The sequence below is a fragment of the Canariomyces notabilis genome, assembly GCF_033297395.1.
Source record: "Canariomyces notabilis strain CBS 508.74 unplaced genomic scaffold N656scaffold_15, whole genome shotgun sequence".
Classification (NCBI taxonomy): domain Eukaryota; kingdom Fungi; phylum Ascomycota; class Sordariomycetes; order Sordariales; family Chaetomiaceae; genus Canariomyces; species Canariomyces notabilis.
The window spans coordinates 59,915-72,141 of record NW_027041837.1 but is presented as its reverse complement, the minus strand read 5'-3'; the positions used below and the strand labels follow the sequence as shown (position 1 = coordinate 72,141).

The 12,227-nt window shown below is 53.3% G+C and overlaps 3 protein-coding genes across 3 annotated transcripts; 2 read left to right on the top strand and 1 right to left on the bottom strand.

Annotated features, from left to right (window-relative positions):
* The first annotated feature begins 3,048 nt into the window (after positions 1 to 3,048).
* N656DRAFT_152201 (uncharacterized protein) lies at positions 3,049 to 4,071 on the top strand. Its single transcript, XM_064808675.1, has 2 exons — positions 3,049 to 3,458; positions 3,517 to 4,071. Exons 1-2 carry the CDS (start codon positions 3,231 to 3,233, stop codon positions 3,832 to 3,834), a joined length of 546 nt encoding a protein of 181 aa, XP_064668851.1. The 5' UTR covers positions 3,049 to 3,230; the 3' UTR covers positions 3,835 to 4,071.
* A 1,173-nt stretch (positions 4,072 to 5,244) lies between these two features.
* N656DRAFT_799140 (aldolase) lies at positions 5,245 to 6,378 on the bottom strand (the record flags this gene model as incomplete). The annotated part of the gene is made up of 1 exon (XM_064817840.1): positions 5,245 to 6,378. One exon carries the CDS (start codon positions 6,376 to 6,378, stop codon positions 5,245 to 5,247), a length of 1,134 nt encoding a protein of 377 aa, XP_064668850.1.
* Positions 6,379 to 10,809: 4,431 nt separating this feature from the next.
* Positions 10,810 to 11,516, top strand: N656DRAFT_151752 (uncharacterized protein). The gene is made up of 2 exons (XM_064808674.1): positions 10,810 to 11,265; positions 11,318 to 11,516. The coding sequence occupies exons 1-2, from the start codon at positions 10,913 to 10,915 to the stop codon at positions 11,418 to 11,420; spliced, it is 456 nt and encodes a 151-aa protein (XP_064668849.1). The 5' UTR covers positions 10,810 to 10,912; the 3' UTR covers positions 11,421 to 11,516.
* Positions 11,517 to 12,227: the final 711 nt, after the last annotated feature.

Here is a 12,227-nt window from a genome sequence, read left to right as displayed (position 1 = left end):
CTTGTGATCTTCAGACTGAGGCCACCGCAAACATCCAGATCCGCTTACCACTCGTGTAGGCAAATGGGAATTCCCAAGGCTACCTTACGATGGCGGGAGAGATGGCGGCCATTGTGAGGTGAATTCGACGACTAGGGGGAGGAATGAACAAGACAGAAAGGATAAACAACGTATATACCTGTTTTGCTTGGGCTCAAATGTCTTGATCTATATGTCTGAATCGTGCGATGCATACTATGCGCTGAGAACTATACTGGGCCCTGAGATGGCTGGGTAAGCATTGCTGGCTCCGCTAGTATACAAAGGATAACCATGCTAGTTCCTGAGGATCGTAGCAGAAAGAGGGGAGACCGGGCAAAGCCAACCGAGGCGGAAGTATTCGGAATCTGGCATACCGAGTGGTAGCAGATCCAAGCCTTGTGTCACCCCCCCTACAGAGTCAGTCCACCACCTCACCTGCTCCTCCTCCGCATTCCCTTTTCCTGACAGAAGTAGAGCAGTTTATTGAACCCAGCACAGTACACCAGCCCATCATGACTTGGATTCAGCCTGACCGATGGTGCCATGGAAACAGCCATCATGCAGTGCCAGCGGTTCAACGTAGTCTATCAAAGGATGGTGCGTGGTAACTTGATATACCGCGCCACACAGCACTACGTAACGCAAGTTAACACCGCCAACATCAAGGCCAGCACGAACAACACATTCATTCCAGGGTTAACTCAAATCCGCGTTCATATGCTGCCACTGGACAGAATGTGCTACCTCATCTGATTCACTATAACTTGGTACTATTTCCGATGTAGGTGATGAGAAAACGAGACGAATCACCCCCCTAAGGAGCCAAGCGAGGGAGGACAACCATCTGGCTATACACCTTGCTCACATGGCCGCCGTCATCGGACCCTCAATGGGAGTTCCGCGCACGTCGGAAATATACCTGAAAGCCCACTGTTCTGCGCAGCTAGACGTCTACGATTCTAGCAGCGATTGAGCAGAGTTTCACGCTCCACAACTGGGCAATGCTATAAGATAGTAAAATCTTGCACGCTTATTTAGTAGTCGGTCACTGGGCAGACTCCCGAGTCCTTTCCTCTTTCTTGCTGCCATCAAAGTGCTCTCGAGCAGAGAACACTGAACGGGGCATAGCAAAGATCCATATTGAGCCGCGGTTCCGGTGGGAGTACCCGCATAAGGGGGCTTCGGGCCTGTGTCTCCAAAGATACCGATGCATGATGCCGAGTTTGCATGCGAGGTTCTTATGAATAAGAGGCTTCAGGAGGCTGTCTCTCGTAATAAGCGGTGTCAGAGCGGAGGGTCGTCGTGGTCGGCGGCCAAAGGCGCACTTTAGGAACGTAGGTAGGTAGTTGCACTGTCTTGTAAACAGAAAGGCTAGGCTTAGAGTGGCATGAGGATAAGAGCTATCAGTGCTAGTAATTTGTAGCTTCGGAGATATGGGGCGGCTTATAATGGTCCAACTGCCGACCAGTTGACGTGTGACAGCGTTCCACAACATGCTCGGCGCCTATAACTAGGTGATGTCTGAAGTTAGGACGGGCTGGCTGCCTCGATGTCGAGCCGCGGTATCCGACATAGTATGTGCCACTAAGTGGCCCTGGTTTGTTGAAGATGGTGTGCCTCTCTCAAGATTGGTAATCGCGTTTGTAAGGGGAGCGGAAGGAGCTGTCTTCGTTGGATACCTACCCTCGCTCGATCTGCCTTACGAGGTCAGCTTGAGCAACACGAAATAGATCTCCTGCCTCTTGCTCCACTTATGAGATGCGCTGGCATTAGTGAGTATACTCCCGCCATCAAGATGAAATGCCTTCAGCCGACTCGGAGTCATGCAGTAACCGCCTGGAGCTCGCTCGAGTAATAGTGGACGAAGAATGGAATACTAAGCTAACCATAAGATTCTCTACCTTAGATCGTGCCAATGGTAATCTCGAGCTGGCGTAGACTCTGTAGCAAGGGTCCGAGATGAGGTTGTCCTTAGTCCCTGCAAGCCCGTTAGCCGCCAAGGCATGGTGTTGGATACCCGGGTGCCGAACTTAACGCCAGATAGAGACAACCTAGGTAGAGTACAGAGAAGAGAACTAGGAAGCTCCACTTATACGGAGCTCTATGTGCTGCAGGAGACTGCAGAGTGAGTGGTCAATTCCGGCGTGCTGCTCTCAGGCCGCGAATACTGTCCCCTGGAGCCCATGTCAGGTAAGGGAAAGAAACAGCCTGCAGCAAGAGACCATTCAGCCGCTAGCTGGGCGCGATTGACCAGACATATGCACGTACAATACATACGCCAGGAGGGTCAGTAGACTTCACAACTCTGGGGGTACAATGCAATCCTATTCCACGCACTGTGAACGACAAGTCCTCAGAGACTATAATGACCCGGCTGACACATCACCCGCGGGGATGCATCATACTTGCTATCAAAGATAACTCGCCCGTCCTTCAAAGGCGGACTGGCTAAGGGGGTTGGAAGATTAGACATCCTTGCGGTGAGTCTAACAGCATCTTGCATCGGGCTGCTGCGTCAGATAGAGAGATAATGCTTCATCCCACGCCGTTGTGTGTTGATGGTTAGCGTTCCGGGCAACTATACGCAGCATGCCGGCGCGTCGAAACCGGTTTCGGTGCGCACCGCATGAAAAGCGGCGGCCAGGGGGCCAGGGGCATCTTGAAGCCACAACCCATGGGAAGGCCGCAGCGCCGCATCTTGCACGCCATTGTCCAGCCTCATCCAGATCTTGTCAGGAAAGAAATGACGCAGCAAGACCAGGAGCCGGGGTCCACAAGAACGCCGCCAAGCCGTTGAGGAATGACGAGATTGCCTCGATAGGTAACCGCCTGCTGGGAGGATAACGCCTCGGATAGCTCACTGGATTCCGACGAGCACTGCGATGGCTCGCTCATAACAGCGGACTTTGTGATGCCTGACGGGAGTAACGACGTATTGCGTCAGCTGATCACTTGAAGAGACGGTGAAGAGTCGCCAAGCGACGAGATAACGTTGCTGGCACTTCCCTTGAAATGGTGTCCATTCTAAAATCATGTCGGGTTCGATGCCTTGGCGTTGATGCTTTGCGTTGTGGCGCCTAGGCGGAGAAGATCAAAGTTGAAGCTCGCGTTTTGCAACAAGAACTGTAAGTTTACACGTGTAGGTGCGGGAAGGGTGCTGCGTGCATCAAGGAGGCACGCGCGTCGTGATCGCACTGCTGTTGCCGCTGATGGCGAAGGACAGGGGCAAACCCAGGGGCGGTAAGGCCAAGTCGGCTTTGCTGTTCTTTTCGTTGCCCGAGTCCAGGGTCGTTGCCGATCGGGACTCTCGGCTGTTGCCGAGCTTAGTTTCTCCCCTTTCTCCCTCGGTCAGCCAGTTGTTGATATCGTACCCTCGCAGCGTGGGGGTTCCAAACGTGCTCCTTCCCACATCGTGGCGATCGGCTCATCGACGGTCGGTTAGAAGCACCAAAACGTTGTCGTAGCATGACTGCCTAAACTCTAATCATGAAGCAGGAAAAAGAAGGAACGCAGCGCAACGAGCCTTCCACGACCCCCGTCGAGCTCGACCGCAAGCATGCCTTGCGCTTTCCCAACTGGCCGACGTTGTTCTCTCTGTTTTCTTCTGACAAACACACGCCTTTCCACAGAAGCCACTGCCGGATGCCTGTAGGACCGGCAGCGGCGCTGTCTCCAGCTGCTTTGCCTGCGATGAGAGCGCGCGCAACGTATGTCCCGATTCTGATTCCTGGTAGTGCAATGCACCATCTTTCAGGTTCCCGCCCCCGTGGTGACCCCACTCGCTCCCATCTTCTTATTTCAGATGTCTGGTAATTGCAGGGGGAGCCAGCAAAACCCAAAAAAAATAAATCCTACTGATTCAAGCTCGTGGCGTGAGGTGTGTTGCCGCCGCAAGCCAAGCAAAGAAAAAGGGGCTCCGGTCACCTCCCGAGCGGCACGCCCGGGCATGATGCCGACGGCAACAAGAGGGGAAGTTCCGCTTCCCGTCCGAGTGGCCAGGGCGCCTAGCCCGGTTGATGGGGGTCTTCCCCTTTGCCCAAGTCCCATGTCAGCGAAGTTATGTATGTATGTATGTATGCGGTGCAATCCCCTTGCCTGTGTGGCTTTTGGCTTTCTATGTGTGCAACCGGGGCTGGTCCCGGGGACCGAGTAATTAATTACAGGCCAACACTACCGTTTCCCTACTCCATATGGGCACTACGAGTCGATACGTGGCAACGCCACCTACCGTATCAGCGCAAAGTGGCTGAACCGCGGAACCAGCATCGTGCAGCCAGCTGAGTTACACTAGACAAACGGGCGCCCTAAACGGCGGGAATTCCATTGCATCTCAACCTGAAGGGGCCGAGGCCGGCGATGAAATCTTGTGGACTCTTCGGGGCAGTGGGTGGTCCCCTGTGAATGTTTTGCAGAACAAGCCTCTGCAGAAAGAGGGGTAATTGTTTGATCGTGATTCACAGAAATGAGACAGTGAGGGTACCTCTTTGCTGCGTTGACTTGTCGAGAGCCTGAGAGAGCCTCCCGCAAGCGATCTGGGGTAGCTGTGATGCTACCCAAAGATCGCAACTGTGGCGGTCTGGACCTAATGCCATGCGGGAGGAGGAGGGGAGACGGAGAGTGAGAGACTGGTATCACGGCTCTCTGAAAGCCATTGCTTGCCTGTAGGGACTGGTCACCGGCTGCGTCTGCCATGGTGAAAGTCGATTTGCGTTTGTAGACGGTGCCCAGAGGCAAAGAAGCGATATTCGTCAAGGAGTCCAGCAAGGGAATTGTGTGAATAAGATTCAACATCATGAAACGAACATTGTTGTAGCAAGAAGCGAGAGAGGATGTGGCCAAAGGCAAGAGACAGCTTCTCGTTGAGTCGTACCAAGGCAAAAGGACTATGAGAAACTACATGAAGATACCACAAGCAAACCCTTTCCGTACCTTCCGTTTTTTAGAACGCCGAGAGACATCTCTATCTCGCTTTTCCGCCTCTTTCCCGTACCACACTCCTAAGGAAAAGGCACCGGACCAAGGAAAAACGCCGAAACAAGGTTGTGTACCCCTTCCAAGCGGGGAAGCTTCCTCTATGCCATCTCCAATTCCCAAAGTAAAGTCAGGCTTTAAACGCAACCCCTTGCCTCGCATTAATGACGGACTGGTGTTCAAATGTGTTCCCCGAGCTCAATTTCTGATAGTCCGCCGGCTTCCTGTCCACTCACGCATGCCAAGCAACAATCATAAAGACTTCTCCAGCATGAACAGGTCCCTGAAGCCCTCCTTCCATTTCCTTTCCTGGTCCGCGCTCGGCTTGGGTAACGGACTTCTCGCGTAGCCGCCATAGCCCATCCAAGCCTGCAGGCCGGCTTTGACTCCCACTACCCCGCCTTGAATGGCAGTCCAGTCACCCTGGGCAACGATCTCCTGCATTTGCTGAGCCTCGGCAACTTTGCCCTGGTTGTAGAGCTCCATAGTCTTGATGCATGCCTTGGGGGCGATGTTGGCGAGTCCGGCCAGGATGCCGTGGCCGCCAGCGACCAATGACTGAATGGTGAAGTCGGCAGAGCCCGCGAGGACTAGGAACTCGGGTCGGGCGGGGTCGTAGCTCTTGGACATTTTCCGTGTGGCCGTGGCGACGCGGTTCAGCTTTCCCGTGTTGCCGCATGTGAGCTTCACGCCCACAATATTGGGATGCTCAGAGAGCCGAATAATGACGTCCGAAGAGAGGTCGAGCCCGCCCACAGCGCCCGGGAAGTTGTAGATGATGATTGGAATTGGCGAGGCGTCCGCTACAGCGGTGAAGTACTCGATGACTGTCTCGGACGCGGGAGCAAATAGCGAAGCATAATATGAGGGTGGCAGGACGAGCGCATAGTCGCCGCCAGCCTCCCACGCTTCGCGACACAGCTGGATCGTCTCCCTTGTGCTCTGGGAGCCGCAACCGACGATGATTGGCATATGTGAAAAGCCTGCGCTGTTGAGCGCCTTGCGCGTGACTGCCGTAACCAGCTGTCTCTCTCTGTGTGTAAGATGGACCGCCTCGCCGTTGGAGCCCTGCGTAGCTAGGCCGGTTACGCCGGCGCGGGCTAGTCGTACGGCATGCCGTTCAATCGTCTCCGTGTCAACTTCTTCGGTTCCCTCCTCGAAGAAACACATGGTCGGCACATAGACCCCGGGGACAAGCGGCCGGCTCATGAGGAAGTCTGACGTCTCCGAGGCGCTGCTGTAAGAGCTGCTGAGCGGCGAGTGAGGTTCCGTCGTGCTCAAGGGTCCCGTCATGAGTCTTGAGGTAGACATGGAGCGGAATGAGAGTCGGTTGAAGCCAGAAGTAAAGCTACCGCTGGGTGAGGGAGCATCGTTATGGGGAGACATGGCGGGGAGAGGAAACTGGGTGCGAGAACAGAACTTGTTCAATGTGCCAACAGAGGTGGGCGAAGTTATGAATAGACGTAGGGACTAAGGGGGTTTGGGATGTGGACGGATTGCAAAGGGGAGCCCGGTAGACTCGGGGGAAGCAAGGCTATTTGTATACACGAGCAGATGCATGGGAGACGTAGTGGCTGATGAAGCGAATGGGCTGGCTATCTATGTTCCAGGAGGACAAGTTAGACAAGACAGGGTATGGCAAAGGCAAGTCCATGGCAAGGAATGGATGGATTGATGCCCGAAGTGCCAGCGTGAGTGACAGAGTGGGTTTCTTTTTCTCCTGTCATCATGGGATACCCTAGCATCCGCCGACTCGCTGAAGACTTGGGCCGAGGATGGCGCGGCGTTGCACAATCCCTGAGTTATGGATGTATGCATGTACATACATAGAAATCATGGCAAGCCGAATTCTGTGTTGTACATGTGTACTGCGTACATCGGTACGTGTAGTAACGATGACGGGAGGGCGAAAAGAACTGCCATGATTTGTGTAGGGTGAGAGCACAGCGCCCACTCCTGTACAGACAGGGATCAGTATGGGATCCTTGGCGAGCAAGGACCTGCGCACAGTGCGCGCGCTCAAAACCGCCTAGGCCACAAGCAAATCTGGGGTTCAGTTCCTCTGAGTCTGTCGGGACAGGGACATGATCCAGAACCAGGGCGAGGAATTTGTGGGTTCCGTGTGTGGGGGTAGAAATAATTAATTGATAAATTAGACGACGTACGGAGTACGCAGCTTGTCTTGTTCATACATGTACTGTACGAAGTACAAATCACGCTGGTCCGAATATCATGTCGATGGACATAGGCTTGCTCAAGTGCCTAATCCCCTTAGTACTCATTCCGTGCTAGACTGGTAGGGAAGTAACTACTTTTCTGGCTCCTTGATTAATTAGTCAACTATTCGTCGGGATATCGTCTTGCAGGTTCATTGGATTGTGGACTTTGCCTAATTAGTTTATTACCTCCAGAAGCAAGGCGGCAGGCAATGCATACGGTGAGCCTTGCAGAATGCAGTTTCATACCCAACCGGCCTGTACTGCATTGAACGTCTGCCATATGCATTTGCAAGGATAAAGGCATCGCCTAGAGCGGTAGCAAGGGTCTAGCTGGTCGATTATGCGTCGAAGAAATGGTTGACCCCGTGCCGTTTCCATAGTAGACAGTGAGCAGGCTAGTGTAGTGTAGTTGAACGTTCATATGATGATCAGGTGGCTGCTGTGCGTCCGGCCGACACTAGGCCGTCTGCGAGCTAAGGTGCTGTAGTTACGTACGGCAACGCTATATCGTCCCCCTTTTTGATGAGAGTCGCACATACGAGGAGGGTCGTTGCCGTGCACCGATCCCCAGTACCGAGACATTGTGGCGGAAGCATCGATCTGCAGAGTGGCCGAGTAGTGTAGATGTTTCTGGTTAAGTTAGTCTTCCATGCAAAACACAGCCGTCTCATTCAATAGCCTAATAAGCGGTGCCATGTTGTGCAGATATCTGTTGGCGGAGGAATAAGAAACCCCTAAACAGAGCCCGTTGCTAGCTCTGGAAATTCTTCAAAACGCCACAGAAACCGGCGAGCTTGTTTGATTGGATACGCTAGGTAGCAGCATCGCCTTGCCCTTGCTGGCGGCGTCCCTCTTGTTTTGCCTCACTTGCCCAGCGGTAGTGAGGTGACTCTTGAAGAGGCTCAACCACGGATACGGTGCCCGATTTCTTGCAGGTCTTCGGGCGTGGCCAATTGCATTGCCATTCCGGGAATGGCCGTTCCTTCGGAAACGTGTTGGCTGTTGGCAAAGGGCAAAAATGGCAAGCGAGCAGCACCCTGCTGATATTCAGGTCAGCTCGGCACTCGTGGGAATATCCCGTTTCGGTATATCGTCTGGATATTCGGGGTTTAGCACAACTTTAGCTGAGACGATCAGTTTCACAACAGAGCATTTTGGGGTTCTGCTCTGGGGGTTTCCCGCTGGCGTATTGTCTGATGACACGGTGACATGCGATGGGATCCCAGGACGAGCGGCCCATCTGGTGCCAACAACGACGTCGAGTAGGCGTGTAGTATCCGCAGCAGCAGCATCTTGCTGTCTGCGACTGGCTGATTTCGGGGAAATTGGGAGGCAGCGATGCGCATGGAGGGCTAGTGAGGGGCCATTGGAGGGGCACCTGACACCGTCTCCGTCAGGATTTCCGACCACTCAGCCTCCTTCGAGGCTTCCTTCCGAGCGGTCCTGCATCGATATATGTGTCTAGAGTTGGCTGACGTTACCTTCAGCTAGCGGACTGCAAGGTGGAATGACATGTTGTCTCGGGGTCTTCTGGGTTGCTTGCTGCCTCCAACGGCACAAGATGGGATTGAATGAAAGGTTGGGCGATTCACGATCCACCTACGATCGGGTCGCGAGAGGCTTTCAAGATGTGGAGTGCAATGAGCCGACTTGCAGGGAGGGGTGAGGGGTAAGTGCAATGTGGGCAACCACGAAGATCAGCCCACTTCCACTGTAAAGTTGCAGAAAGGCGGACCGAGGACTGCCTGTATGTACGTACGTAGTGGAAAACGTTTCCTGGTTTGCAACATGTCTCGTTCTTTCCTTCCAGGTTCTGCTGCCTCCTGGTTATCCCCAAAACTGGTCAGTGCACACTTCCGCCGCAATGTTCAAGTGTGTTTAAATATTACAGGTTCCGGCAGCTCGGGTCTGGGTCGAAACGGGAAATCGGTGGGGGATCGGTGCCAGCGGTACAAGTACCCAACTAGTGCGCAGCTCACTCTTGTACTGTACATACATAGGTACGCTTCTGTGTGTACCATACTGTGTATTACAGTGTTTACCACGGTACACATCTGCGCCGTTGCTTGCGACACTCGTGTCAACTCTCCTGGAGAGCAACGGAATCGTTTTCTTTTCAGCCGGAAGGAATGTCATCAATTACAAGTTCTGGTGAATGATTGCAGGTATCAACCTACCTTATCCTTTCATCGTCGGCTACGCTCATTAGAAGACTCCATTTGCAGGCTTGGTGGAGTTGTAATTGGGTGCTGTATGTGCAGTACTTCGTAAAGGGACTCTGGCGAATCGTGTATAGTACCTTACATACATATACCGTGGGTTAGGCACCGTATACAAGACCATCTATGAGCCTTGACACCCCACTTGATTCGCGGGGAATTGCATGGCAAGCTCGCGTGACCAGGTCCGGCTAACGAACCGATCGAGAGGCATACACAGTGATTACAGTAGTGTATTTGTATGTATCGTTACGCGTCTCCCTTGTAATAGAACTGATGATATGTACATCTGTATGTATTCCTATGAGCCTTGGAACAACCGTAGTCAATATGCGGCAGTCGTGGAGCAACTATCCGTGGTTAAAACTTTGAACAAGTTTTAAGTGGATGCTCGGTCTGCCCTTGCTTTTCGTATGCAGACAGATTTGTTCAATAAGCAACGCACATGAGCGCAAGTTAATTTGAGGTTTGATTACGGAGTATTTGCACGGAGGTACCCGCTTTATTCTGCTAACCCCCACGCTGTCTCCGATCCCCCCAAGCACCGTATGAGTAATACAATTCATACTGTCCTGTTCAAGTTCGAGTTCAGTTCTGACCAAGTTCGAGTTCTGTCCACTGTCCACACTCCGCGCCGAGTCACGGGCAAGATCTGGCAGATCTCGGCCACCAACACGATTGCCAAAGTGCGGCTCCTGTCCGGCATTCACCTGTTGATCCTGGAGACGGCACTTGTACGTAATCAAGCCACGGGGCCAGCAAAATTCCTTTCACTACACCCATATCTCGGAAAAACTCCACCAATTGAATTGGTCAGATCGCTTGCTTCTGCGAGCAACAGATCGAGATCTTTCAACACCGCTTACGTTTCTCTGTCTCTCCTTGGATTCTGATCTCATCTTGGCTTGATTTCACGAATTTCCTTATGGTGCTAGCTATCCATACCCCGTAACGTCAGGCCCCGGTGCAGATAACAAGCTCACATCACCTCTCTTAAGGCACTGGCTATACTCTAGTTACTGAAAATTTCTGGCGAGATATGTGGACGCTTGATGGATGCTAATTGCAACTATCTAGGTTGCCTCTCGAAAATATGGGGTCCGATTGCCTTGACGCGCTTGGAATGCGGTCAAAATCATGTCTTGAATCGGCCAATTGGAGAATTAAAACAACAGGAAAGATCGGATCCAGAATTGGAACCCCGGAGATCTGGCTCGATCAACCAAATCGCCGTTACCAAGGCGTGGCCCCTGCCGAGAACGAACTCGTTGCATAGCCGCATGCACTTGGCCAGATCGATGAACAGCCACAGGAAGAACAATGCCTGTAACTAGGGATCAATAGCCTCCCCTTCGCTCTCCCCGCACGAGCACAACCAATGAGGGTATAGAGGCAACCCAAGAGGAGGGTTCGCGGCTGCTTGGGTTCAGGGATTCCCCTCTCTCCACGGCAGCAGGTGGTTCGTGCTACCAAGCGCTGACCATGGGTTTAGCAAGCCGGGCGGAAATCATTGGATGTGAGACGAAAGCCCAACAACTTTTGCCAGGTCTCTCTGAATGGGAGGCAGCCACTCCCACGTGGCCAACGAACTGCTTGGCTGGCCTCGGGTTCAACAGCAGATATTTGACCCAGCAAGGTCCCGCGCTCTGCCCGAATGAACACCATTACCCCGAACCGGGCTGGAAGATTCGACGTTGTTCGACACAGCCGCTGCCCGGTAGATTCCTAGGACGCAGGGAAAGCCTGCCCTGGTTTTGTCCTGCTTTGAAGTTCTCTCAAGATGCCCTCCGGAGGTTCGCCCCGCCGAACGACCATCCGAAAGGAAGGATACACGGGTAAGGAACGAGCCAGCGTCCGAAGCCGCCTGTCCCTGAATCCGACCATCAGCGAAGGTTTCTGCTCCATGAGTCTGGATATTTCTAGGCACCAGATACTCAGATCCGGCTCGACTCTCCGTTGCCCCGACACCGTTCCAGTTTCAAAGCCATGAGCCGTAAGGTTCGCCACTTCGAAAAGCTCCCATCAAAGACCGCTCCACTCGTTTTCATCGTCATCGGATCTCTGTGACTAAAAGTTACTACCCCGGCGGTAATGGCGGGCGTTGGTGCGCCATGTATAACATAGCGATCCGAAATTGACTGAGTTGGGGACTTCGAATCTGGACCACGCGGCAATTACTCGCTCAATAACGCAGAGCGGCTATCCGATTTTCGTACGAGCCGAAGAAGGAGTGGTTCTGCAAAGCATCAATCAAGCGTGAAAATTATGTAAGGGTTTGCTAACATAACTCGGTGCTGCTCCGGTTTTTGTGGGCTTCGAGCAGGTTGACGTTCCACTGCGCCGCCCCGGCTCCCGTACCAGCAGTTGCTCGCATGTCGAACTTTCCGTCCCCGCACAGCAAGCCCAAGCGACCGGTACCCTGCAAGGCGGGAGTCGATCGGAACATACACACAGTGTGTGCTTCCTAGATGAAGCCCAGACCCGACACCGCCCGACCGACTTTGGCTCCGGCAACCCCCACGGGCAAATCCACTTATTGAACCCACAGGAAACCTCGGTGGAATGAAGCACAGCTCTCCCGCTGTCATATAGGGCCAGGGCATTAGGTAGCATGCTATTTTGTACACCGCCAGTTTTACGACGCAGGAGTCATTGGATGCTCGACACCAAAAGCACACGGGCCTAAGCCAGCCTGATGCAGCTGCAATGAATCAGGCTGCGGGAAGCCGTCACGAGTCGTGTAAAAACTGGCATCTTTTCGCAGGACGCTCCACTGTCGTACAGCGTACCTTGTCAG

Bases quoted from the DNA above. Each gene is read 5' to 3' on its own strand.
- N656DRAFT_152201 (XM_064808675.1), top strand. From the start codon at position 3,231: ATGGCGAAGGACAGGGGCAAACCCAGGGGCGGTAAGGCCAAGTCGGCT. The intron at 3,459-3,516 runs GTTAGAAGCACC...ATCATGAAGCAG, and splicing joins GATCGGCTCATCGACGGTCG to GAAAAAGAAGGAACGCAGCG.
- N656DRAFT_151752 (XM_064808674.1), top strand. From the start codon at position 10,913: ATGGGTTTAGCAAGCCGGGCGGAAATCATTGGATGTGAGACGAAAGCC. The intron at 11,266-11,317 runs GTAAGGAACGAG...TCCGACCATCAG, and splicing joins CCGAAAGGAAGGATACACGG to CGAAGGTTTCTGCTCCATGA.